General features: G+C 36.2%; 2 protein-coding genes and 1 non-coding gene across 3 annotated transcripts; 2 read left to right on the top strand and 1 right to left on the bottom strand.

Annotated features, from left to right (window-relative positions):
* Window positions 1–404: 404 nt before the first annotated feature.
* LOC116246087 (uncharacterized protein YNL011C) lies at window positions 405–19,565 on the top strand. The gene is made up of 14 exons (XM_031617784.2): window positions 405–453; window positions 690–791; window positions 2,679–2,795; window positions 2,930–3,062; window positions 4,261–4,357; window positions 4,996–5,039; window positions 8,683–8,839; window positions 9,005–9,076; window positions 11,869–11,952; window positions 13,876–13,977; window positions 14,902–14,949; window positions 15,186–15,311; window positions 16,162–16,254; window positions 18,984–19,565. The coding sequence occupies exons 1-14, from the start codon at window positions 405–407 to the stop codon at window positions 19,101–19,103; spliced, it is 1,344 nt and encodes a 447-aa protein (XP_031473644.2). The 3' UTR covers window positions 19,104–19,565.
* Window positions 19,566–20,511: 946 nt separating this feature from the next.
* LOC116252225 (50S ribosomal protein L34, chloroplastic) lies at window positions 20,512–22,171 on the bottom strand. Its single transcript, XM_031626356.2, has 2 exons — window positions 21,934–22,171; window positions 20,512–20,878 (listed from the first exon to the last, which is right to left on the bottom strand). Exons 1-2 carry the CDS (start codon window positions 22,121–22,123, stop codon window positions 20,628–20,630), a joined length of 441 nt encoding a protein of 146 aa, XP_031482216.1. The 5' UTR covers window positions 22,124–22,171; the 3' UTR covers window positions 20,512–20,627.
* Window positions 22,172–24,607: 2,436 nt separating this feature from the next.
* TRNAT-AGU (transfer RNA threonine (anticodon AGU)) lies at window positions 24,608–24,681 on the top strand. Its single transcript has one exon. It is a non-coding gene; the product is annotated as a tRNA-Thr (tRNA).
* The last annotated feature ends 1,849 nt before the right edge of the window (window positions 24,682–26,530 follow it).

Consider the following 26,530-nt stretch of genomic DNA (forward strand, 5'->3'; position numbering starts at 1 on the left):
TCTGTAAGTTTATTGTGAAGATTGAATTGTGACTTTAAATAAGTTGTCCACCCAGCTAACAAGGGCTGTCTGTGATGTACATTTTCGTCATTTATTTCTAATTTATATTTTTTGTTTATTTATTTTTCTATCAACCAAACCATCCATCTGTTTTGTGAATAGTTCTGATTAGATGAGTTACACTTGATTGCAATTTTTCCATAAAAATAAAGCAAAAAATTACACCAAACTACGATAACAAAGCAAAATAATATCCAAGCACATTACGGGCGCGAGATATAAACACTCTTTTTTTTTTATATCAAAAACACAATATTGTTAAAATATTAAGATCATGTGCTTCAAGAATACCATATTATTAGAAACCCCTGCATCAATTTATCTGCCGGCATTTTTATCGGTCTATGCGTTTAGCGACATTGCCACCCAATAACGGCGATAGTTTTCCGCAAGGTCTGGCCAAGGGAACGGTAAAAAGTTAAAAAGCGAAAAGCCAAACGTAGGATAAAGGATTGCATCTGGAGCTTGATGGACGACCGAGTCAGCTCCTCCCGATTGTGTTCACTTCCAGTTCCCCACTCAGCAAACGTCCTACTTTCGTACGTTTCCACAGGCCGCGGGTGAACAGCAACAAAGCGGAGAGGAAGGCGCGGGAGATGGCGGTTTGTTTGGGGCCATTCATATGTAAGTCCCTCGCTCCTCTCCCCAGATCCACCCGCACCATGGCCTCTCTCCCCCTGCCGCTCCCTCGCCTCCTGCTCCTCACCAGCCTGCCTTGCTCGTCTTCTCAGGTGCGTCCCCGTTTTCTGCATCCAGTTTTTCTTTTTCTATTGGCGTTCAGCGGAAGACGGGAAAGAAGGAGCGGGTCACGTGGCCTGCAGACGAGCTCCCATGGATCGTTAATGGTGCTTACTGTGTTGCATATAGTGATTTATGTTTGCTCTTTAGTGGTTCTTGATGGGTTATACCTGCACTCAATGTGGTTCGTAGTCATTGCGGGGAGTTAGGGTGGAATCGGTGTGGGGTTGGACGCATTTATTTTCTTCCGAGCGCATATGAAAGAGAGACTATAAGTTGTTATAAGTTGCGGAGCCAAGTTCAAGAATCTGCAAATACAAAAAAAATACATGGCACAATTAAAAAATTTTATTTTTTTCAACGTTTTTTTATTTTTTTTATTGGCTGGGGTGAAGCCATTACCATGTTTACTTTTGCATACCAATAGTTGGGTTTTAATTCTTACTCCTTCCAAGGTAGGATGACATAGCTCTTTCCAAACAATAAGGTGTTTTCATGACTAGATTCGCTTCCACCCCATTGCATGGATGTTTGGCGGTTATTGTTTAAGAGTGCGTCGCAGGTCGTGTATACTGTTTCTGATGGTTACTGGACGATTATATTGGAGCGCAATATATTCCACTGTTGTCACATAATTTTAATAAACAAATTGGCCCATGGTTACTTTTTTTTTTTGGGAGCCATTGCATCTCATCTGTTGTTACACTGTCTTCCGGTGGTTCTTGTTCGATTGTGTTGGTGCTCAATATAATCAATTATCCCTGGGTGAAAGTCGCAAACGCTGTACGAGTTAGTCTCCTAGATCCTTAGTTGCTTTCTTGGTCGAGAATGCGTCAATGTTGCGTATATTTTTTTTGTGATAGTTCTTAACGACTATATTGTGAACTGAATATCCTCCATACTCATCAAAAGAATTAAGGTTACTGTTTGAATCGAGTTTTTTTTTTTCTTTCTTTTTTCCCCTTCAATTCCAGTTTGATAAGCATACGTATGCCCGTTGCCCTCCTTAATGAATTCATTACCATTGAGATTCTGTGACGCACATTTCCATCACAGAGAGCGATGTGTCGATTTTAAAGTTTTTAATTTTCTTTTAGAAATTTGATGGGTCTCTGTTAGTTCTTGATCAATCAAATTTTGCGGCAATGAATAACATACACTTCATGCATTCACCTGTTATTGGCATTGGATTTGTTGTGGAGTTAAACGTTCTTGAATTCTTGGATAGCTTTAACTTTGAAGGTGTCTTCTAAACATTTACCTGCACTCTCCCTTAAGTTCATGAGTAGGACCACTTCCCCTCACAACATCTACCCTCTATTGTCTTACCCTGTCACACCTTCACGTCCTGATCCTTGCTGGTTTACTTCCTCATAACCTCTGGTTGGTTGCACTTATGTTGCGTGTTTTCTGTGTCCCTGTTTTCCCAGTGCCTATCGAGAGAGGTAGAGTGGGGTTGGAGAAGGGGACAATGCTGTAGTTTTAGTTATATCTGTATCCTTTTTATTTAAATCTCTAGTGCTTCGTGATTTATTAAATTGCTTGAGCACTAAACTAATGTACCATGGGACAGCAGCAGGTTGGATCATTGTTGACGTTTGATATATTTGTTGCATTTTTTATTGCATCTGAATTATTTAATTGAATTGCTTTAACACGTTGGTTAATTGCTTGATTAAAATGGCATGCTTATGGTCATCTGACCAAATTGTATTGGCCTCAATTCATCTTGAAGAAGGTTTGAATATGTTTTTGGAACCTCTGTCAACATTAGCACGTTCATTAAAAATCTGCTCTTCATTGTGCAGAACAATGTCCTTGAAATTACAACATGCTTGTTGTCCAAATGAACTTTTTACTGACACCTAATTTAATCACAGGTGGCACTGCATTCAATGGTGTCGTGGAAGAGCTGAAAAGGCTGACAATTAGAGTTGCACATGTTCTTCCCGTTTCTGATGATGGTGGAAGTACGGCAGAGATTGTTCGTGTGCTTGGTTAGTGGAAATCCCTCAAATTTCTATACGTATTAATTTTCATTCTAAAAAATTAGGTTTTCTCAATGCATTTCTCGCTGTAGAATATCTTATTTGGTATGTTATCTGAGATCATTTGATGTAAAATAAGATAGGTGGTCCTGCTGTTGGGGACATACGCTCCAGATGCTTGAGATTGTCCGATGAAAGCACATGTGAGGCTGTTGCTGTGAAAAGATTGCTCGGACACCGATTACCTCTTGATTCTCTGCAAGCAAAATTGGAATGGTTGTCCTTAACTAAAAGATCTCATTATTTTCTTTCCAAACTTAATGGTGCAATATGTTGCTTAGTTCATGGTGGCAAAGATAATTTTTTAAGTACAGTCGTTTTTGTATTTACATGTTTGCTTATGTTTGCGTTACATAATAGACTGTTTGATGGTTATTTGATCTTTTATTTATATTCTTGCTCATAATATTGCAATATTTACTGATATTATTGGCTGCTTTCAAAATGGTAATAATAATGGGATCGCATGAAAATGTCAGTGATATTTTGTGACTGGTTTATAGTTAGATTGTGGGCTTAATATTTTATATAACGATTGCGTTGCTTTGTGTTTGTTGTCAGTCATTGTTTTACCTAGTCGGTTATGTTCTTTTGGCATGAATTTTGGACCTTTCAATTTTGCTTTTTGGAACCATTCAACTTTTGTCTGTTAGATTCCTTGGGTTGCTACAAGGATGCTTTGAGTGGGAAATCCACGTTGTCAGAATTTTTCTTTTAACTGCTACTTGAAGAAGCCTTGATTGTTGTTGCTCATGTAGTTGCCTTATTGACCCTGCATCACATGTGGATCCTTTCTCTTTTCCTGTTGTCTTCATGTGTGGTGGTTTAGCAGCTTTATCTGTGCTTGCTTGTCACATGCATTTTCAGTGTGAAGGCTGTTCTGGATTCAGCTTATTGTCAGCTTTGCAGATGATTGTGGCAGCCATCACTTCTTTTTCTTTTGTGATACTGTCAACTGTAATCTGATGGGGGAAGACAGATCTCAAGAGTCATTCCCTGGGCACAAAAGGACCAACAGTTGTTTTTAGTTGGCCACATATACATGCAAGAAATGGTTACATCATTTACCTTAAAAAATGGTCCTGTTTGTTCTTTCAAAGAAGTTTTGTTTAGATATGTGAAATTCTGATTTTTTGCCAAATTCTTAAAGAGGGATAGTTGGACTAACGTATTACTTCTTGATAAACACAAATCTTCTTCCTTTTTTTTTCAAATAAAAGCAAGTAATAGTTATATGTATCCTTTGTATGGTAAATGGATCAAATCAAAATGGGTCTTAATTGTCTTTTAACCAATCAAAATAATGATATTTGGTTACACTTTTTATCCTGCTAAATATGGATCATGTAATGCACTGTAAACGTCCTTTTATGTTGGATTTCCAATTTTCCACTTATCTTGAAAATGGTTCCAGGTACGAAATTGTTGAAGGGGATCATTTATTATGGACAGGGGTATCGAAACCTTACAGGGAAACAATACGTGCATTTCTTGTTTATTTTCAGAACCAGGTAAAGATCCATCTTGTTATCTTTTTGGAAGGAATTCGTGGTTGATTCTGTTTTCTGATGCTCCTTTGTGCTAGTTGCCAGCTCAAGTGTAAATGAAAAGGTGAATGAGAATAATATGTGTATTGCACTATTGCTTAATATTCATTCAGTTACAAGAATTCTGATATACAACTTTATTCTATGTTAACCAATATATATATATATATATATATATATATATACACATTTGTCAAGCAAATGATATGGGGTTTTCTTTTCTAGTTTATTGAGCAAAATCCAAAGGATCTTGATAATAGTAATTGAAATTGGAAAAGTGAATTCTTAATGCTTAATATGTTGGTCATCTCGATGTTCCACTTCGTATCCTTTTGCTCACCCTGCATTAGTAGTCGTTTGGATCATGCCCTAGTTGATTAGACCATTAGATCTTGCATGAAACTGAAAGTCATCTGAAAGCAGGCTATGTTGGTCATACCACCTTCTAGTGATGGATGCAATTGATGCAGATTTCATATGAACAAAAGTGTAAATATGTAAATAAAAATTTTAATATAAATGTCAAGTTCTATTTGCAGGTAAGTTTTCTTTTGTGCCCGAAGACTATGAGCCTTATGGTGTATATTTTTTTTGTTGTACAGATCCTTCAAAGGTCAAGTGAAGCATTTTGTTTCAAAAATGGAAGGTGCTTTATCATACAAGATCTACTTGCTTAAAAGTTTGTCATGTAATTTATGTGCTCTCTTTGATCTAATGTTGTTATTTGGTCTTATGAGTTATGAACTGTCTTTATTGCTGCGTATTTAGAACTTTTGAGTCATTTCTGATTTATTGTTTATTTTGTGCATTGATAATAGATAGAAATTTCATATTTATTGATTGCGTTTAATTGTGTCATTACATAATATCATGTAATGAGACAAGACAAAGCTGAAATTGATTGTTATATGTCTTCCAGCCAAATCAGTTGTACTGCTCTTTCTTATTTCAAGAATGACCACATTTTTGAGATGGTTTTAGAATGAACTGTGCTAGGTATGGAAGAAATAATTTAATCTTCTCTTTACTGTCATTTTTTTCATGATTTTGATATTGTTCAATTGTTTTCATTTAATCATCTTCATCAAAATTTATTAGAATATATATGTAAATGTATTATATGTTGGTTGATACATATTTTATATACTATATACATATTCAATATGTGCAAATGCATTTCAGTGAGCATGTATACACGCGTATGTATTTGTGAATAAATATATAATGTATGATCGATTATTTTATAAAGTTTTTTTTTGTTATTTTATGTAATATTTCTATCTTCTATTTTTTATTTTCTGTATTTTATATTTTTTTTTGCTGCCACTATTCAAAAAAAAAAAAAAAACTAGCCATTAGCTAGCTCCAGCGGCTAGCTTTCTAGCTGTTGGAGCTAGCACAATAGCTAGCCCGTTGGCTGTCTCCTCTAAAAGAGGGCAGCTCCTTCTTTCTTATCCCTTTTGGGATTTAATCTTTCTAGGTCTTTCTTGCACTCAGATTTATTATTCAATAAAGTTCTCCTGTTGTGTGCCTTGGCACACACCAAGTGTTCATGTTTAGTTTTCATTGTGCTTTGCAATTTGGCACAATATTTCTGGTAATATTTACAAAATCATTTGGTTCTTCTATATATAGTTATTCATTCTTTTATCATCTCGTAATCATATCGTAGTTCTATTAGTCCTTTCATCTTTCGTTTATTCTAATAATCCTTTCTCTAAACTATTTTCTTCTCCTATTCTCTTGATTCTTTTCTTACCTCTTATTGCTTGTTTCGTTAATAGTTTCCTATAAGTCCAAAGGTTGTTCCTCATAGATCTGACTGTATTCTTTGCTTGATGCATTTATTCGCAGCTTTTTGTCTTAAAAGAAGGTCCATCTCTTTGACTCTGATTCTTGGCTACCTGAATCTGAAAACCCAATTATATGCCGATTGCCGACTTTATTAGAGCATAGTCTATGCTGACTTTATTAAAACCCATTTTATATGCATTTTTCTGTTTGTTGCAACACAGTGGTCTATGTTCATTGAGTCTCTCAAATGCTGACTTTATTAGAGGCATAGTCTATGGCTCTATGCTAATGTCTGACCTCGATGCGATTAATAAATTTCCTGCCCAACTTGTAGAATATGAGTGACACTAGTCTCATGAGAATATGCATCATGAAGGGTATCCTATATTTTTCTTGCAGTAGTATAATATATGAGCCCTTTAACAATGTGGGGCTGTATACTAGTCATTATCCAAGACATGACAGTATCGTTGTCCTCTTCCCAAATGACATGTTTTCCTGTCTTTTGAATGGCCTCCACTTCCAACAAAATATGTTTTTTCTAATGTCCAGGCATAGGCATCATGAATATGTATGACCACATTGCATAATTTGTATCATCTAGTTTCATAGAAGACCCATACGAAAATTGTTTGGTGAAAACTTTATATTTGCCCAAGACTTCCATCTTTTGTTCACTGGATTGAATTTGAGAATCTGCCATGTTTCTCCTGCATTGAATATATGGTCTCAAAACAGGGCATTACACAACCAAATCAAATTAAATTTTCTGCCACTAGAGAGGAGACAACTCTAATTTTAACCTCTATGAGAGTATGCTGCACATCAATAATATACTGCAAACAGGACAACATGCCAATACCCCTTATATGATACCTTTTCACAATTTTGAATTAATCATTAGATCTGATTAAAAGGTCACAATCAGTTTCACTGAAACAAAGAGTTAAATCTTTTAACACCAGAAAGCTTTAGCAACAAATCAAATTGCATTTCAGTCGTTATCAGGCAACATCAGATCTGATTCCGCACCAAAAAAAATCACAAGATCCAATTTTCCTCATATATCAAATCTGATCTGATTCCTTAACAGAATCTGATTTTCACGGCAAAAGGAACCTCAGTACACAGTATCATTGTTTATATGTATCCAACTACCTCGATCAGATTCTGCATCCCAAAGAAAGATTTTCCATTTAGACTTCCATGATCACAACAGATATTTCAGGCAGACCTCCATGACCACAGCAGAAAATCACATTTCATATCAAAAAAAATTTCTTCCAATGAGGCGCCCACAGCCACAGTGAAGGACAATTCAAACATAACTTTCGCCTCACCAGCAGGATATACCATCCTGGATCTTTTGGTTTACATCGACCAGATTGGAAGCACACCTCTCAGGTTTTATTTAGACTATTCATAGTTACAGCAAGAGATCTGTTTGTGAAACTGAAGCATAAACCGAACGCCCTTGGTCAAGTTTATTGAATATCTGAATTTGATCAAATTCCTGCGGGAGATCGATCTTCAACATCGACAATGATGGTTCTTCCAGCAGAAGACAGTGTCCCTTCGTTCAAATCTAGTTTATGTGTGTAGGTTCATCACCTGCTTTGATACCATGTTGAAGTCCATGAAAAGGAAGAGATAAGAAGGTAGAGGGAGAAGGAGAAAGAGATGGGAGAATGAAAAAAGAGAGGGAGAAAGATTCTATTTTGTCGCATTAAATATAATCCCAACTCAAAAGGGATAGGTAATAAATTACAAATAGGTCCACCATAATTAAAAAAAATAAAAAGAAACTTGAAAAGATAATCAGAGATTCAGAATTACAAATAGCCCCCCTCATACTTTTTAATATATATATATATATATATATATATATATATATATATATATATATATATATATATATATATATATATATATATATATATAAGCAAATTATTGGTCCTCAGTACTAGCAAATGACAGATACTACCTAAATAATGACATAACCTCAGGGAAAATAAAATATGAAGATGCTGTCATGAAAGACCAAATGACAATTCCTTACTAGCTAAAGTCAAAAGGCAATCAACAACATTGAACAATTGAGTAGTATGCACATATTAGGCACATAATTAACCAACGGATGGTTAACATCAAATTATTTAGCACCAAAGGATGGAGTTCCAGCGCCATAGTGTATTGAATAGTCTTAACATGATCAGTCCCCTTTTTACAAGAGAAGGAGAGATCAGCATTGTTGAAGTAATCATGATCATTAAAAAAGTCAATAGTAAGGTTATCCTTTTCTCTTCTAGTTTTAGGGAAAAAACGTTCTTCTGGTTTTATATTGATGGCAAGATATGCTAATTGTTTTTTTTTTTCTTGAGGACACAATAGGTCTATTTGTGTACTATAGAGAAGCTTCCTGAATTTGATTTTGTAATTTCATGTGATTTTTTGTTCTATATTTGCTGGTTACTAAAGTAGGAATTTTTTTGTAGTATCGGGAATTTTTTCTTTGCTGGAGCACGGATATTCTTTCAATCCTTAGATGCGGCAATATTTTTATTTTCTCGTGTCTCACATATTCCCACAGAAAGCCTTGTTCTTCCGGTAATAACCACCAATGATCGACTTACCTTGGGCTGTGAATTGTGGGTATGTGATCTCTTACTCTTTTCTTGGACAAGATTATGAAAGAAAACCCTCTGTGGAGATTATTATAATACGTTACTGGAACAATTCTTTTATTTCTAGTGTCTGTTCTTGTTTTTAGGAGTTAAAAAGACCTGACTGATTTGATTTTTTTTTCCCCTTTCAAAGGATGGAACTGTAATAAGAGGCCAAAATGAGATCTCTCATCCAGCAAACAGTCAAATTGATACTGTAATTAAGGTCTTCTTTTGTTTTCCATCTCGTTCTTCTCCCCTTTTGTTTGATGCCTAAAGATGTTAGTTTTATTGAAATGTCTAGCAAAAACCTCCATTATTGAGTGCATTCATTGATGATTGTTTGTGTCAAATATGGACTAATGGTAAAGATCATGATTTGCAGTTGGAATAGCTCTACTGCTTTACATGCCGTTTGATATTTTAAGGCATAGCCACACTGTTCCACCATTAATATCTTTTAGTTTTTTTCTTGACAAAAATGGCCTAAGTTCTAACAGATTTGAATTGCCTGCTTTGGCATATTTTATAACTCTGAACAGCTGAACTCTCATACATATGTCAATGGATATTGTTTAGTTTGAAGAATGATGTAGTAACAAAATGTAAAGGCATGGATACAACTAGAAAGTCCTGTACTTGTGTGTGTGTGTGCCTATTGTGGATACATGTCCTTGTGCCGTGCATTTCTGACGTGGGAGCCATGGGTTTGGGTGGACTGGGGTGTGTGTTTTTGTGTGCAAATGTGTGTGGATTTCTAACAAATGGATAATGGAACTGAGTGCAAGATGTTCCTTAGTCCTTGGTCTCTGTGTTTGCTTTTCCACATATTGATAAATAAAACGAATTGCTAGTTAAAATTTTTATTTGTTTATGCAGTCTATCACCAAATAACCTGTTTGTCTATGGGTAAGACTTCAGAATCTATTGTCTTCCTTAAGCATAAATTAGCTTATGCAGTTGTCGTTGTCCAATCTTGCAAAAGAGATTCAAAAGCTTAACTTAATCTATGTTTGTTGTTGTTTCTTCAGCTTACATCCAAGCAGCGTCATACATCGCGAGATTTTTGAAAATCTCATGATATTTTATGAGAAAATCAAATAAAACCAAAAAATTGGAAAAATATCGTGAGAGTTTGAAGATCTCACCAAAAATGAAAATCTCGCTATTTTTTTGAGATTTTCCTGATATTTTAATATTTTTATCTTTTTGCAATTTATTTTTTTTATGGTTTTTTATTTAATTTTTACAAATTGCCAAATTTTCTCAAGGAGAACAACTTTGCAGAAAAATGCTCAAGAAAAACCTCACCAAGTTTTTCCTGAGAATGACATTTGTGACAATGCATCCATGCTATGTAATTTACTCATAACTTGATCGATCGATGCAATTAAGCTAATGAAGGAGGCAGGAGTAGTTTCTGTTAGATTTTCTGTTTTTTGTGTGTTGTGAACCTTAGAAAATAATTTTTGAACATGTCCATAGAGGCTTTGTCACTTTGTCAGATGGGTGTGGGTACAAGTGCTGGTATTGGTGTTGGTAGGGGTAAGAGTCTGGAGCAATTTTAGAAAACTTGGGTACTAGGACATGGCTGTATACACACACAGACATACATGTGAAATTTATAAAAGATAACACAGATATACTAGACAACGTTGGATATTTTATGAACACTCAGCAAATCTGGTAGCATAAATCTGACAGATCTGATACATACACAAGAAAAATTAAATAATTCACTGAACATACAAATTTGTCACAAATCTGAACAGGCAATTGAAGAAAGGATACAAGACTGAAAAAGCTTACTGGAGAAGAGTGTCTTCACTCCAGGAACTTGGCACCTTGCTGGAGAAGGTTTCTGGCAATCAAAGATAGCTTGGACCATGTTCTTGCAGGTAGCACACAGTACCAAAACAGCCTCAACTTTGGTCAAAGGCTGTTTACTGTGTATATATACAGTGAACTAAAAAAGACCTTAAATTTTGGATGATTTTGGACTTGATCAAAATTGACCAAGTCCAAAATTTGACTGACTTGGCCTTGTTTTTTGTTTACACACCCAACATGGTCAAAGCCACACCCAAGGCATGTCCAAACCCACACCCATACTTGTGTCATGTCGTGTAGGCACAGGTACCCTGCCCTTTTGCAATTGTCCTTGTTACATAGGGTTGCCAACTTGCCATGATATATAGAGTAATAGAACTATAGAAGAACTTGAAAAAAGGTTCACTCATGAAGACTTGGAGTACTGTCTATTTTAAGTGTGTAAACATGAATACCTTAGTGCTTTTGATGTAATAACAGTAGGATGAAGAGTTTATATAAATGTTTGATTACTCCAGGCCTTTTATGTCCCTTTCAGTTTTTTTTTTTTTGGTTATAAATATCAACATTAAAAACATGGTTGCTGCCTTCTACGTATTTTTGATATGTTTACATTAAATACTGTGGCTGCTTTTGTTATTTCTGTTATTGCATTTAAATTTCTTTCCTAGCCACCTGCCTGGCAGGCTAGCACCTTGATTATAGTCTATTACTCTTATATTTCGATTAGTTGACATCATGGCTATGTTTTCTAATCGTTCTTCCACATTACATGCAGTATTAGATCTCCTTCATACATTTATGCTAAAATAACAACCTGGTTCACACAGATAGCATAATGGGTTACTTATGAGCATTGTTGGAAAAGAAATAAAAGGTTTTTACTATTGCATAGACAATGAAGAATTTTGAGCACAAATTCTTCTTTAGTTCGTTCCTTGTTTTGTTTGATATATCTGAGGTGCATTATCTAGTTCCTTGCATGGCCTTCCCATGTTTGTGAATGATTATCTTCTTTCTTGATAGCTGTACTACACTTGCAGAACTAGTGGAGAACGGCATGCTATAAACATTTTTTCTGCAAACACTATTAGTATATTCTGAGTTCCTTTCTTGAATTTTTAGCATTCCAAAAGTTCTTTCTGTATTTCAAACTAACAAGATTAGGTATACATTTTTTTTCTCCAGTGTGGCTCATTAATCCCATCACTTCCATCAAGAATAAAACGGGTGTTCTACTTATCAAGTGAGGGAAATAATCTATTACATGAAGTAAGTTGAAGTTATTTTTAATCTAGTTCTTGCTATTATTGTTATTTCTTTTCTTGCGCTGGTTCCTTTCGATGGAATGGAAAACAACAGAACTGTATGGCGAAAAGCATCGAGTTATTTCTTTATCATGTTTATACTTATTTATCCTGGATATATATTTTCTCACATGGACGTGCTATTTCTGGCCAAGGGTTCTATTCCAGGTTTATATTTCTGAAAGATTTGCTGGTGTTCTTTCATTATTATTGAGTCATTAACTGAATAGATTAGGCTGTTTATTCCTACACCTAGAGAATGTCTGTTTTGAAACAGAAAGTTAGGACGTCATGGTTTTTCCTTATTCAACACGGGAAAGTGGATTGTCTTGTATGGTAGTTAATTGTTCTTGGTCCATTCTTGAATTCTTTACCTTTTCACATGATAGGTTGGAAACTCTTGTAGTCTTGTTTTTGTGTCTATGTATTTTGCCATTAATATATATATATGTGTGTGTGTGTGTGTGTGTGGAATAGGATTCTCTCTCTCTCTCTCCCCCCTGATTTTTCATGACCTACCTGGAAAATGTGTACTTTATTCCCCTCAGATCTTGTTTTCTTAATATTTTCCATCTTATGGACTCATGAATGAACTTTAAGACTCGGGAACAATATTTCAGTTTGTTGGGGGTATTTTATCATCAATTAACATATCTAGTTTGCCATGACTTACCTGCATTTATTATACTTTGATTCTCTCTGATCTTGTTTTTCTTAATATTTTCCACCTTGCTGACACAGTGCAGGATGGGACTACTTAGGTATTTTTGAATTGATCTATGTAAAGTTTTTCTAAAATACTGGGATGGTATTTCAGTTGCTTGCTAACTTTTCGTTAATGAATTGCTTGTCAAGCCATAAAAAAAATTCAGTTACTTTTTTATTTATTGACAACGACCTGTTAAAATTATGCCTTAAGAGTTTACCCTAGAAGTGCTTGCTGACATGTCATCCATTTGATTCTGTATTGGAAACTAGATGAAATTGCATGGGCTCAGTATGTTTTTAATAAAAATGCCAAGGAGCTTTCTGTTTGAAGAAATTACCTTTTGCAACTGTACTATCTAAGAGCATATATTGTTGTGTGGCTGTGTGCAAAGCTCTACGGTTTATTTGCCAGCAAATGTTATACTAAAAGTTTTTTCACCTAAACTGCATTTAAAAAGCTGGATCAGTCGATCTTGACTGGGATTGCACTAAAATAAACCAATAGAAGTTTTCACCCTCAAATTCCCTTGCTTACAAGGGCCATGCATGGGCAGACAGTTTGAGCCTGACTTGGCCTGTTGTCAGTCAGAGAAGCTTGATTAACGTGTGTCCAATGAACATGCTGGTCATTCAATTAGGTTGTCGTAGACTGTTCAGCCTGTCTAGCGATTTTGCAGATTATTGAACCAGCACAACCTTTAGGTGGGATGGGTCAATCAGACCATGGATCAGCTGAAATATGGGTTGACCAGTTTGTTGCCCACCCTGGTTTATATGAACCTCTAAGCATCTGACCTTGAGATTTTGCAAAAATAAGGGCATGAGTTATTGACACTGTTAGGTTCTGTAAGGATCAACAAACACTGGTGGAGGCTGTGACCTGCTTTTCAAATTACTACCCTTGCCAGTGAATTGCAAAGTTATGATAAATGAACTGTTCTCTTGAGTGCCTCTGCAAATGGTCATGGATGATGATAGCTTTCATGGTTCAATCACATTTGGGAACCTATGTTATTTTAGTAAAAAGATTTTACTGGATTTACCCTTTCTAGGATGTACTGTTGGAGTTTGATTAAGCTGTTTGGTTATTCTTAGTTCTTACTGCCTTTTATCATTTCATGTCAGATACCTACAAGTTGCATGAAAAGTTACTCTTAAGCATGTTTTTCTTGTTGTGAAGGTATTTCCCAATGTCAACCCTATGGTTCTGGAGCAGTTAAGAAAAGTGGACTGTATAATTTATGCTATGGGCTCTTTATTTACATCAGTTTGCCCATCATTGGTAATTCCAGACCCGCTGTTGTGTTATGGTTCTTATTATCATGATGATGTGAATTTAGTTTGCTGGTGTTCTTGTATTTTCTTTCACTTCCTATATTTGATTGAGATGTCAATTTTTAAATTTGTTACTTCATATTTTAAAATATTCTTAAATTCAATTAAGGCTCGTTTAATAGCAAGCATTAAGATTGGAAATGAATCTAGCTGCATGTGTTTTTTGCTAAGTTTGGCTTGTCTCAATAGGCTTTTAACGTTTTTCCTGCAAAGCTAGAAACAATAAACTTAGGCTTCCAATAATAAAAAAGAAGAACAAAATATATAAGCAAAATAAAAAATATTCTTTAAGAAACTTGCAAAAATATTGTGATATTACCATAATGATCCTATTCATTTCTTGATACATATTGTGTATGCGTTAAGTTATATTTCAGTTATTTTAATAAGTTGCTGATTTAGTGGAGGACGAGTGCAAGGGGAAGATTAAGTTACTACACAGCCAATGGAATTGGGAAAGTCTATTTTTTTTGGAGTTATTGGCGTCTTTGGTTGAGATTATTTGTAACATTAAGGGCGAAGTAAGTTTAGGTGTGAATAGAACTGATAATCTTTTTAAGTGTCAGGATTTAGTGGACAAGCATATAAGGAGGATAGTTTATTAGTTTTGATAGGATTTCTCCAAAAAAACAGATTAGTCCAAGCTATTTATTTTCTTAGAAGCCTTGTGCCAGTAATGTGATGTTTGTATACAAATTTGCAAGTTTATGTATTTTGGAGATATTTAGCTTTTGTATAGATTTGATTTTTTAAGTGCAATCTTGGATACCATTCTTATTGTGCGATTACATTTTGTGCAATTTTGCATATGTATGATTGAACGTTTCACTTATGGCCTTTTTTTGATGGATTTCAGATGTCCCTCTTGTAGGTATTGCACGGGGTTGGGGAGATAATTTCTTCCAGATCATGTCTGAAGGTCAAGCCCTTTTTATAAACCTGATACTCTTTTGTGAAGTCTCTTGAACTGCCTAACTGGTGCTGAATTGGATTTTCTTTTGTTCACGTTTCATAGTCTACTGCTAGCATGGGTTTTCTTGAACCTTTTTGCCTCCCATTAAAATATTCTTCAATACAGTGATTTTTGGCTATTCTTCCCGCAATGGCCTCTCTTCTGCTGACAAAATTCATCTGCATGATTTCTTTCACGTGTAGGTGCTTATGCTGAATGGTTCTCATGATAGAGAAACTGCTGGGTTATCTGCTTCCGGATTTGTGACAGCGATCACTGATGCTTTAAACCATACACACGGGAATCCTCTTAAGCATCTCAATAATCTTGTATGTTAGGTCATGCTTAAGTGCAATACCGTTATGCTCATACTGCCTTTCATGCTTTTATTTCCATTATATCTGACAATTCTTATAGTTCTTTGTTCTTTTTTCTCATGTCTTACAAAGTTTTCTGATGGCATAATTGGGAAGTGTATACTTTTTTTCATTAGATAGGGCAGACTAGGCAATGCATTGTTAAGGGACTTGTTATTTCATTGATATTGGACCTGGTTCAGTTATGGATCTAATTTCTGTTGTTTGCAATTAAAGTGTTTGCATATGCATATTTGAAAATATCCAATATGTCTGAGGGTGTTCTTGTAAATGTTCCTATTACGGTGTCCCCCCTTTTTATTAATCCAAGTTCCACCACATCAAATCTATTGAGAAGTGTGGTTTCAATCTCCTTTCTCTTTTCAATCCTTACATAATACAACTTATAAACCTTATAAACCTTTTTCTTACGCCATTTCTTGTTTTCATTGGTTCTTTCATGATTTACCCCTATAGACTTGATAATATTTGGATGTAATTATTAGATCTCTAAAAGGCAGTGCAAGATATTTCATAAGCAGCAATTTTTTCATGATACGATACTAGACATGAACAAGGACACATTACTACACTAGCATGTTGCAAAACTAGGAAACTGTAATACAGTGCCCTCTGTACATTGTGTTCCAATTATATTTCCTTTGTTAAAGTTTGATCTCTCCATTTTTTTTAAGGCAGATAAAATTTTCTATAGTGTCCCTTATCCACATTTGATGGAATAATGAATGTCATTACCACTTCCATGAGCACTTCTTTTTACTTGCAAGAATTTCCTGATTGCAAAATTCTTCTGATGTTGCAGCCTGACGCATATGTTAATGCCCTTTTAGTGCCGAAGGATGGTGAGGTTACTGTTGATATTGATTGCTTGGCTACTCAAGGAATCTTCCATGTGGTAAATAATCCCTCTTTGTAGTTGTTTTTTCTAAATCTTGATTGGTATATCGATATGACTATGTGATTGCACCATGGTGCTACTGTACCGTATTACTGTGTTACTGTTTCAAAACTGCACAATGATGCCACTTTGATATAGCCACCATACACGTCCTATATTCCTTTTTTTTGGGGATCAATGGTATTTTTTTCTGCTCAACAGCGTCCATATTCAATGTGAAAAGAAATTGTTTCCTACAAAAACAAAGGAACACTTGTCAAAAACAAGCAGGTCCTTCTTATTGGTTAGCATTTTCCATATGCATTCTTATGTTGCTTTTTGATAGGAAAAATCTGCCTAAACTTTGGTTTTAAATTTTCCGAGAGGAATTCTCTGCATTATTACTGTTCAAGTGAACTTGGGTATCATGCCCCAAGATTGACGTTAACAGATTAGTTATTAATCTTTTTAGTGCTAGGACCTGGGACTTTGATATTCCCAATATGCTTAGATGTGCAGACCTAATGAAAAATATTATACTAAATCACTGGTCAGCATCTTACTGCTGGTTTTTCATTCCTCGTGTTCCCTATTTAATTGATGCTTTCAAAATGAATGGTGTCTATTAGTTTAACTAGCAGGCTAGGCTTTTGTCTCTAAGCCTGGGTCTTCGTGGTTACTTGGCCCTGTCTTGATCACTTGCACTTATTATTGTGTAATGATCCACAAAACACTGGTGTGCATATCTATGAATGAAGAAGCTAAGTAATCGGTTGTTTGGGTGTCAAGTTATTTAAGTCTGCTTTCTGATAAACATATGAAAGGAGAAAACCAGCCATTATAAGAGAAGCATGGTCCTTGATCTGACCGAGGTAGAACCCTGTTTTGAAAAACTAGTGGACTTGTGTCTCTTTTTCCATTCAGCATGAGGAGAAAGGGGATGGTTATTGGAGTAGGAGGAGAACGTGCATCTCTTTGTTTCATTGTGACCAGGAAATTTGAGAGGAAAATCTTTAATTTCTGGCCTGCTGGAGTCAACCTGAGTGTGCATTCATGTGAGTAGATGAATTGAAGGGGAAAAAGTGGAGATAAGTCTGAACAGATTCTGATAGATAAGGAAGGTGGCTGCTGGCCCTTGCAGGTGTTATCAAATTATCTCAATTTAATTGTAAGTCATTACAAATAACGAAATCTATAAGTGGATGAAAATGCTACCTTAATGATCCAATTGGCCTAGTACCATATGTTTTCTTTTCTTTTTGCTTTATAGAATTTTACCTATATGCAATAGAATATTTATTTCTAGAAGGAATTGTACTTTCTGCCAGTTTATGATGCACACAGTCGTGGAGCCACATATGGGCAGGTGCTCACACTTAAGATATGAGAGTTTCTGAATGAGTGACCCAGGCCAATTTTTCTGGCTCCACCACTGGACTCATGCTTTCACACAGACTATACACCTTGAGTGATGGTGGTTATTTATTTATTTTACCATGTTCTTTATTTCCATGTTCTTTATTTCATATTATCTACCAAAATTAGTACATAAAGGAAGGAAGAAAATAAATGCTGCATCCCATTATTTTCGGGTGAGCGGGGAAGACCCACTGCTCGACAGAGAGCCGAACCTTCCACCCAATCCCTTGTCTCCCTAGGTTGCACCCCATTATTTGTTGCACATGGATATGATTATGATTATCATAGCCTTGTATTTAATTAATTTTCTAATTGTGCATGTTTTATCCTTTCCTTCTTTCTAGTGGTGTCATTTTTCTTTTATGCATACTCTGCTAACCTTCAATATTTAACTATCCTTGGTATTCATTGCCTATCTTCATAGGTCCATACAATCTAAATTCTAAGGCCACTTTATTGCTGAATCATTTCTTTTGGAAGTTTCAATATTCAGACCTTATATTCTGACTGTAGCTTAATATTGTCTATGGAATGGCAACGTTGTCTTTTCTTAGGAAAAAAAAAAAGAAAAAGAAACACGGCCTTATGCATCTCTCCTTAGAACTTCAGGCCTCTTGACAAAAGATCATTGGATTGTTTATATGTTCAGTAGTGAACCTATGTGTGAAATTGTCGCTTGCTTAATTCTCTAACCTCTTTTTCTTGCCATCCTTAATAGATACATTAAAATCAAGGAAACCCATATGCTATTTTCCTGCCTAATGATGTACTATTTTAACTCACCAACAAGTTTTCAGGTTTCCTGTTCTGATCTGCTTGATGGAACTGTTCTAGTGTAGCAATTGCATGTACAGAAGTTATAATATTGTAGCAGTGTTTTCCTTGTCACATTTATTGACTACTATTCATGAAAAACGCACACGTTTATAAATACACATGCAAACATGTTACTAGGAAGCATCTCTATTTGTGAGGTTCCAAGCGGAAAACCCATTCCTTTTTGGAATTAACCATATGGTTGTGGTTTTCATTGTACAGAAAGCTAGGGTTTGACTGCGAAAATCAGGTGTGTGCATTTAAATAGGATTTTTTTGGACGATTGATTTTAAAATGTTTATGAGATCCTATCATTACATTAAAAATTAAAGAGCTTAAAATTTAAGATGAAGTCTTCTGTCTACACATGGTTTATTTCATGAAAACACGTGGTTATGGCTTATGAAATTTTGCTGATGAGGTTTGGAACCTACTGTGTGACAAAGCCTTCCCATATGCATAAACATAACCAAAAGACCCATTTTGAAGCCTTCCATTATATTCCATTGCAGGTGACAGTTGATTCTGTATTTGAAGATAAAGTAGGAAGGATTTTTGATCCAGCATCCTTGATCCATGCTCTTTCTGATCTAATACACGACTACAGAAGGACACATGATGATGTTACATAGAAGGCATTCAAGAGCCAAGAATAGAAGGAAACTGTGATCAAACTTATCTGGCTGAAAATAGTTTCTTGAGTACGACACTTTCACATCGGTAACGGTGTTTCATTCTTATTGTTGTTCCTCAGTGTTATCCACGTCGTCCTTGTCTGATTTATTCTGCCATTATCGTGCCATTCTTTCAGTCACTACAAAGGTTTGTCTGAAATTTTTTTCGATCGAGACATGATCGTTATAAGATGGACGCTGCTGGTGTGGCATTTCATGCATGCATGCGCACTTGGGCGTGCGCACCAGGGATGACTATGTTGTACCATGTAAATGCCTAATCCATGTGAACCATCTGTTGGAAAAGGAACAATAAGCAGATACAATTCGGTCCAACTCCTCGCAAAGTTTATGGAGTGGAAAGATCCTTAGTGAGCTTGTTAGAATATAAGTAAAACGTTTTTGCAATTTTATATTTAAGTTTCCTGTGCATCTCTGCGTGTTGGAGCTGTTGGATCTTGAGGGTATATGCATGGAAGAGAAGTATATAGTTTTTGATGACATGAAAAGACTTTTGTTTGTCAGACTATAAAAATATTATTATTTGTTAAAGATAACATGCTTATTAATTTGCTGATATTTATGTGCCCTTATAAAGCTAGAAATTAATGGTTCACAGCGCGTTATGATACATAATCCAGATGCCTTATTAATTCATTTTTCAAATTTAAGAGGCAAACTCGTGAAACTCTATAATCGCAAACAAATTTTTAAGCGAGGAAAATTTAAAGCATTGTAGAATTTGATCAGTTGGCCATTCGCTCATTTAGAAAGAAGGGCAGCGTCATCATTTTTATAGATGTACCGTCCTTACGTCGACTTGATGATTCAGAGAACTTCCGATGCCAATCTGCTGGGAGAGCCTTCTCCATCTTTATTCAGAAAGTATGAAAGAATTAACAAACACAGTTACACAGACCTGAAAAATCATCCAGAGAATGATTCAGCGAACTTGAGCAAGCAAAAGAACTTGAGCACTGAAAACGCGAGCCATCTATAATACTATACTCTCTGAATCGGGTGCATTCAACACGGAAGTGCACGCTCGATCTAGTCTAGAAAAAGCCAAGGCAAGAACCGAAATCAAAAGAGAAAGTCAAGACGACCTAACAGTGGGATCACATGGTAAAACGTTCATTCGGGAGAAGAAGATTGGAGCTATTTTCTCTGAACCATTTACAGAAAGAGTTTCTTGGAACATTTTTACCACTCTCTTCCACGTTCTCGTACACGAAATCAATGTTCTTCTGCACATTTTCGATTTAGCAGTTCAAGTGACAGATGAAGCAAATGCCAACGGAAGGAATGCAGAATGATTTGAAAAATTCAGTATAAACCAGAAATGACAGAATTCAGGAGACAAGGAAAAAGCGAAACCAATAAGCACCTTATATGGACCAACGTTGACAAGACAGAAAGAATCCAACTACAATTGCTTGGAAGAAAACTAAAAATTGAAGCTTCAGACTGGGCACTACTTGATCAAGATCTCTTCCCGCTATTAGGATTGGACTTGGTGCAAAGGACTTTCCGGCCTTTCGCACGTCTTCGTTTCAATACAGCCCTTCCAGTAGCTGTTCTCATTCGACGGCGAAAGCCATGGGTGCGAGCTAGTGATTTCCTCGATCTGGATCTCTTGGTTTGGCACAAAGCAGCTTTCCCAGCTCTAACCTGAAGAGTGCGACTCTTCTCCACAACTTTGTTGAAATTCAAATTAATTGTCAAGGACAGGCCTGCATACGAGGTAGAAACAATTTTAGAGGCCATTCAAGATAACCTACCTTATTTTCATGCTCGGACACATCATTCATACGCGTGTGGAAAAGTAACGACATTCACGGCTAAGCTCTTAAACGGGGCTTATTTTCTGAGACAAAAAGAAAGAAAAAGAGAACATAGAACAGATGATACAATTTGAACAAAAGAAAGAATCCTGAAACATGAACTTTCTGGACTCTCCGAACATTAAGATAATTCGAAATGCACTCTCCTCTAGTCGAGAACCGTCTAGTTTTTTCTGCCACAGAAGAATAACTCATCGATGAATGAAGAAAACAGCAAATTTTTGTCCAGCTCTACTATGTATAGTTGCATTTCACATTCACATGCGTGCTAAATAGCTTAGACATGATAAGAAAGAGCTTAACTGCCAGGATATCTTATTCCAAGAATGTGATTGTGTCGGTAGTACATAACTAGCCTTTTCTCCACAAAATAAAATTCATACAGCTCTCCAAGCCGTAGGTTTGTAATAGCCATCCAAAATCTCATGCTCTAGTTAAGACATATTCAATCAAAAGAGAGAAATGGAACTTCATTTTCTGTGGCACATTGGAACATGTTGGGTGGTGGAAAATCAAGTAAAAGCAACTGTGCAATTCAATGTTCATAAAAAAAAAAAAGAACCATGCTATAGGTGCAGATGCGACTGGCATTTGGTCTGAATCTTATTAAGATGATTACCAACAAAAGAAAGAAAAAACGAATACGATGGTAGCTGCCAAACTAACCGCGCTCAACATTTACAAACATTTGCACCATAGCATTGCATTGCCCAAAAAATCTTATATAGCCCCCATAAATCAGAAAGAGAAGGGGAAGACCAAAACCCACTGAAATTTCCGTCTTGAAAAACCCAAGGACCACCAAATTCGAAAAGATGAACGGGGTATTGCGGCAAGAGAGCTCTCAGTCCATCAATAAGTCAATGGGATCTTGAAAATAAGATGTGGAAGATAAAGGAGAAAGAGGAGAAAAGCAAAGAGGAGAATGGGCGTCTACTGGGTACCTGAGAATGAGGAGGACGATGACCGCAAGGAGAGAGACGTGGAGGGAACAAAGGAAGAGCCGAGCCCGGAGGAGGAGGAGGAGGTGGAGCAGGGCAGCGCTGCGGCCTTCGGAGGAGAGGCCGTCCTGGTGAGGAGAGGGAGAGAGGCCATTGCTGGTGGTGGGCGAGCGAGCGTCAAAGAGACCGCCATTCTTCCTCCTCTTTGTCTACATGACCCTCGCGGGCTAATGGCCCGTTTTCTTTTGGTTGAGGATAAGGCCCCTCCCTCTCGCTCCCTACGTAAATGGATCGGATATAATGCATTACCGATTCGATTTTGAATCCATTTGGTCGAATTTGATAAAAGAAACTGAATCGGATTTGGTCCACTACGTAGTTTCATATTCGAATCCGAGTTTGGCAGATGAGATGTAAGATTCAGAGACCTGATAAAAGTTCAACAGGGGTTACATATAAATTTCAATTCTTATGCTAGTGAGATCTCGATCAAATTTTAAAAAATAAAATCCGAATCTAAATCCATTTATGTAAGATCTGCTTAAGCTAAATTCGGTACGCGATCCATGTGCTTATATAAAATTTAAGATTAAAGTCCTTGTCCTTTTAGACTCGTGTAGTTTGACTTACTAATCTGAATTTGACGATTCCTTTCCTATTCTTCTAGCTTTAAAAGTATTTCATATAGATTTTATGTTAATTTTTTCGAAAAATGCTTAAAGGACCAGAACATTTGTAGCTTCTGAACATAGAGATGAAACTAGTCAGCTAAATTACTAAGAGAAACTGTATAGAAGAACCCGTGAGCTCGAATTCTTTTGATTCAACCATTTTATGTTAACTTAGCCATATGTTTCATACTAACTAATGAATTAATCACGAAACATATCCTTGGCACTCAAAAACTCCTTTCTGAAACTCCGGAATGATAAGAATAACCAAGTGAATGAATATCTAGGTTGCCCTTTTATAAACCAAAATGTAGAGAAAATGCATAAAATATTTGTTGGTGTAAGAAAAAGATGCTTAAATTTAAATTTCTTTCCTTTAACCGCCTAATCAAATTGCACATAGAAGAGGCGGCTGAAAGAAAGTAAAAATTTAAGCACATTTTTGTTAAACCACCACAGCTCGCACGTCTTTTTGTCAAAATTATTTTATGAATATATACTTTTTATCATTCTGTATATATGAAACTTTTTTTAAAAAAAATTGTAGAACACATCGGTGGATTGGGAGACTCGGGTGTTAAGGTATTTCACTTGTGATGGTGGAATGTGCTTCAACCACCTAATGACATGCATACTATACTAAAGCATGGTGTCAGGTGGTTGAACTATTTCACCATCAAAGGTGAAATGCCCTAATAAATAACCTACTCCTGTACATTGGCCCTTGAAAATGAAAGAAAGAACCCACTTATCTCTGGTGCGCTTTGTAATAAGCGTTCTACAATATAAATATATAAATATTCAGATGACTTTTGTTTTGTTCTTCATAACTGTCATTTGAAACTTAGTAGGCAATATATACCTATACATTTGGGATCATTGAAAATTTTGTCGCTTGAAGTGTTTTTGAATCTCGACAACTCAGCTTAGAGAAGCAGTCATGAAAGGGGTTGTCTTACAGACAGCCACTCACTCCATTAACAGAGATAGAAAACCAAAAGCCAACCTGACCCTTAACAAAAACTGACCAGGAACAGAATGAACAATGACTCCCCACAAAAACTGCTCCAGTCTGGATTCCTTCTCCGACCCTCTTGAACCTGCTTCAATCCAATCGATCTCTAATGTCATAATATGAATCAAGTCCCCATATTCTTTATGAAATGATAGAATTTTCTGTAGCACCCTCATTTCTGCTTCTTGGGAATAAGATCCCATTCTTCTCGTGCATGCAATATGCTTCTTCTCTCGCAGTCCATTGTAGCTAATTCCAGCTACATTAGTCACCTCATCAACCCTCACCTTACTGATGTGAATGAAAATTTCTTTGGAATGATCCTGTCTCTTGCCTTGACAATGAAGCCCTGTCCTCAACCAGAGCTTGGCAGCATGCTGTTCTGCGGGAGAAATTTTCACACCTTAGAAGGTGTCACCTTGCAAGATCTCCATATTGTGATGGCAGCCAGAGTCTTCATGTCAATCAATCCGATATCAATCATGAACACATCTGTTTCTGTGGCACCACAGCTTCCAGCACCTTATAAAGGAAGCTACTTTCCAACACTTGGACAACCAACCCTTACTTTTGACTCTCTGCATGCATTTCTGGAGCCACAGGTCCTTCCTCCAATTTTCAGTGCAGGCTCTCCCGCTACATCTTCTCCACCACGAGCCCTCCATGAATTCGTGCTCTTGAGCTGAGATGAATACACTGTGAGACATCCTGTCTACCATTCAAACACGATCCTAGTATTCTCCACTCATCGTAAAATGTGTAATTCGACGACTCTTTTGGCACTCAAAGTCTCTTTTCAAGGCAGACCAGATATTATATTGATCACTTGACAAATTAAAAGACCAACAACAACACAACATGTGATGAGCCGGTGGCCATAGGACGTGAACCAAGCGCGTCAAAAGGGTCTAGACCAAGTTTCACCCTGCATGGCATTCGGGCTTCACCTTTAAATTAATCACATTGAAAAAACAGTCGGAGGTAGCAGTTGGCTTTCATAGCTCAGTTGGTTAGAGCACCCGTTTAGTAAGCGGGAGGTCTTGAGTTCGAATCTCAATGAAAGCATTCCTCTGTTGCACTCTCCATCGGTTCGTCCACTCCTGCCGCTTTGGAGCGAAGAAGAAGAACTGGTGCATGACGAAGGGCCGTCATTTACCAACTTATGTAAATCTTTTTGCAATGCACAAATAATTGTGCATCATCATGGCGGCTCTCTTCTTCATGGTGGCTTCTTTTGTTCTCGTCTATCGATCGCTTCCAAGGATGTAAAAGAATGTATCCATTATGCTTATTTTTGTGTGCTCTTTCTTCTGTTTGTGCGAAGTTCCAGAAAATTTGGTTTCATGGCATTTCAACTATCGAAGTTTGCACCAATTACATCCCCAACCTTCAACAATTTTGATCTTCATCTTATTCAAATCATCCATCCTTCATTCTTAATTTGTTGATCTTGGGGTTTGTAATCAACAATTTTGATCTTCATCTTATTCAAATCATCCATCCTTCATTCTTAATTTGTTGATCTTGGGGTTTGTAATCAACAATTTTGATCTTCATCTTATTCAAATCATCCATCCTTCATTCTTAATTTGTTGATCTTGGGGTTTGTAATCAACAATTTTGATCTTCATCTTATTCAAATCATCCATCCTTCATTCTTAATTTGTTGATCTTGGGGGTTGTAATCAACAATTTTGATCTTCATCTTATTCAAATCATCCATCCTTCAACCAAGATCTCTTTAAGATCCTTAAGGTTGTATTTATTGACCGTGTATCTGAGATCTGTGCTGATATGAGATTATAGGTACTTAGATCCATGGATTTAAGGTTGGACCCTTCCACCATACCTGACCTTAAATTCATGGTTTTTAAAACATGTAGCACACACCTTTTTTATGCAGCCTCGAATCTTAAGCTATCAAACGCAACCTAAGTAAATGCGTTAGCTGCAGCCACTACAATTGTCATCGGTGCTATACAACTACTCTCTCCTTCTGCTGACTACCAAGCAGCAACTAAGACATTGTGATTAGGGAACATGCAATAGCCTAATGAAAATGTTTGACAATAATAACAGCTTCTACGAATCTATCCTAAAAATTGAGACCGATTCATAAAAAAAGTTTGTTACTATTCTCATAATCAAGTGACACTAGTATGCACTTATGATAGGCTGATTTTCCCTATTAGAATAAATTTCCTACCAAGTGTTCCCTTCAACTTCTCAACACCAAATTTATGGCAGTTTCCCAGAATTAGTCCTCGAAGCAGCTTTGCATAGAGTTTGTGTGGTAGTCAAATTTTTAATTGCTATTTTCTTTTTGGGTTTATATATATATGTGTGTGTGTGAGAGAGAGAGAGAGAGAGAGATATACACAGAGGGTAGAGCTGGGGGCGGCAGGGGCCATGCCTCCAACTTAAAATTTTGAAAAATTAAATTTTACACATTAAAATTTTAACAAATGTTAGTTTGGCCCCTGTAAAACTTTAAAAAAATACAGGTTAGCCCTTGAAAAAAGTTTTGAGAAATTTTATTCAGTGAGTTGTATAACTGTTCCTTCCCCACCCCTGCATGCATATATCATGAAGAGATAGGAATAAATATCTAGGTTCACAAGTTTGCATTTGTTAGATCGAATTATGCATGCTTTATAAAGAAGAGATAGACATACATATCTACGTTGACAAGTTCGCAGTTGTAAGATCCAAATTTGCATCACCGCAATTACAAACTTAAAGTTCAGACAATTACTTTTATTAAATACTCCTTGTTTATATATCAATGAGAGAATAATAGAGAGTTATACATGTCCATACAACTGTAAAAGTTGTCAATGTATGCAAATGTGTCTATTGAATGCTCTTTCCTCATCATTCAATGAAGAAAACAATTAAGAAGGTTCATCTTCAA

The sequence above is a fragment of the Nymphaea colorata genome, chromosome 1, assembly GCF_008831285.2.
Source record: "Nymphaea colorata isolate Beijing-Zhang1983 chromosome 1, ASM883128v2, whole genome shotgun sequence".
Classification (NCBI taxonomy): Eukaryota; Viridiplantae; Streptophyta; class Magnoliopsida; order Nymphaeales; family Nymphaeaceae; genus Nymphaea; species Nymphaea colorata.